We start from the raw sequence: 1,941 nt of genomic DNA, 5'->3' as shown, positions 1-1,941 counted from the left end.
CACACACCCAATATCACTATCGCTCCCACCCAACCGTTAACAGACACTGGTAGGATTTGGACTCAGAACGTAAAGACGGACGAAATGCCGCTAAGCATTTTGCCCGACGTGCTTGAAGATACTGCCAGCTCACCGCCTTTCACCGCTCTAACAATAATAATATGCTATCTATCTATCTATCTATCTATCTATCTATCTATCTATCTATCTATCTATCTATCTAGCTAGCTAGCTAGCTATCTTAATGGTCTATCTATCTTACTGTCTATCCATATATCTGTCTATTTTGCTATCTGTCTATTTATCTATCCATCTATCTATCTATTCTATCTTACTGTCTATCTATCTATCTAGCTATCTATCTGTCTAATAATGTAAGATAGGAAGATACTATAATCATTAATGCATTGTTTCGTACAAGCTGAAACTCGTTTCAACTTTACTAGTTATTTTAAATGGGCCTGATTCTCGTTTATCTAATAAATATATTATTATTACTTATTTGTGTTTGGATATTAAACATACGCTCGAATCCCACTTTACTAATCATTTTAATGTTGTACACAGTATCCTTTACTTACATAAACGTTTACATCGATCTTCAATGGCGTCTTAAGAAGCATCCCATTTGTAGTTACGTATGTGTTGTTCGTCTGGCGGATAAATCCGATATTCCACAATTAGGGGAATTAAATTTGTAATAATAAAATGCCTTGAGTATCTTCATTAAAGTCCGTTTTCTCAGTTTGCTTCTTGTCTTTTTTTTACAGACGAGTAACAGTATTCCGATGCCACCAGAAATACGCAGATTAGCAATAAACAAGAACTCTGGAGAAACTCTCTTACACCGATCTGCTCGATGTGGTTATCAGGTGGTTATCATTTGCAAAACGTTGCAATTTTTCGCATTCATTTCTTTGGTTTTTGTATCATTATCATTTATGTAGATTTTTTCATAGTGGAGGCGCCAATGCGTGATAGTTGTTAACAAAAGTGACCGTTTCCATTCCCCCGCGAAAACATGTCCAGCCGCACTAAGGAGCTATAAAAATACTGGTTTCAAACTTCAGCACAAAGCCATAAAAATATTGGTTTCAAACTTCGGCACAAAGCCATAAAAATATTGGTTTCAAACTTCGGCACAAAGCCATAAAAATATTGGTTCCAAACTTCGGCACAAAGTTAGCAATTTCGACGAAGGGAACAAGTCGATTACATCAACTCCTATACATAACTGGTACTTATTTTATCAATCCCGAAAGGATGAACGGCAAAGTTGACCTCAGCCGAATTTGAGCTCAGAACGTAAAGACGGACGAAATACTTCTAAGCATTTTTGCCAACGTGTTAATGATTCTGCCAGCTCGCTGCCTTAGAACCAGAAAAAATATTACAATTCGTTGTCTCTGACGCTTTAATTATTATTCTGCCAATTACATAGAGCTTTATTCCGTCACTAATACGTTTAGAAAAAGCATGAACACCACAGGATCTCATTTCCGTTTGTATAATGGTCCGCGCATTGTCGAACGTCTTGTCTTAGATTCGTATCTCGACTCCACCCCGCTTTTACGAAACTCTATCAAATTACATAATAAATAAGTCTAAAATAAATTTTAATTTCCTCCGAAGCGAAATCGAACTCACTTCGTTAGGATTTATATAACGTTTGGCCTAACCCATTCCTCTCTCAGACACTATCGTTATCAGATCACTGAAGATCATGAAATAATTTACGAAGTCAGCAACTCCGGAAATCATCCAAGCATAAACAAAAGAAAACACTAAGAAACAAACAAACAAAAAAAACCACTCTTCGTTTTTTTAATCAAACAGTAAATTATTTGATAGTTCCTGGATTTACTTACTTCAAGGTTTTGGATTTGACAGTTGTTTATTTGTGTGTTTGTTTACGTCAGTGGATATCGGCTGACTTGCTCT

At 36.1% G+C, this 1,941-nt stretch overlaps 2 protein-coding genes across 3 annotated transcripts in view; both read left to right on the top strand.

Moving 5' to 3' along the window:
* LOC106877727 (ubiquitin-like-conjugating enzyme ATG3) overlaps positions 1-1,941 on the top strand; it is a gene marked incomplete at its 5' end in the record, with an annotated part of 216,637 nt that overhangs the window by 55,272 nt on the left and 159,424 nt on the right. The window lies entirely within an intron of this gene.
* Positions 1-1,941, top strand: part of LOC106873349 (BCL-6 corepressor-like) — a 23,768-nt gene that overhangs the window by 19,467 nt on the left and 2,360 nt on the right. For both annotated transcript variants that reach the window (XR_001409863.2, XM_052974836.1), the window contains exon 2: positions 771-872. Coding sequence is in view for 1 of the 2 variants with exons in the window: in XM_052974836.1 (XP_052830796.1) it covers positions 771-872 (102 nt within the window). In the remaining variant the exon portion in view is untranslated. The remainder of the gene's footprint in view (positions 1-770; positions 873-1,941) is intronic.

The sequence above is a fragment of the Octopus bimaculoides genome, chromosome 19, assembly GCF_001194135.2.
Source record: "Octopus bimaculoides isolate UCB-OBI-ISO-001 chromosome 19, ASM119413v2, whole genome shotgun sequence".
NCBI lineage: Eukaryota > Metazoa > Mollusca > Cephalopoda > Octopoda > Octopodidae > Octopus > Octopus bimaculoides.
This window is presented reverse-complemented; position numbering and strand designations above follow the sequence as displayed.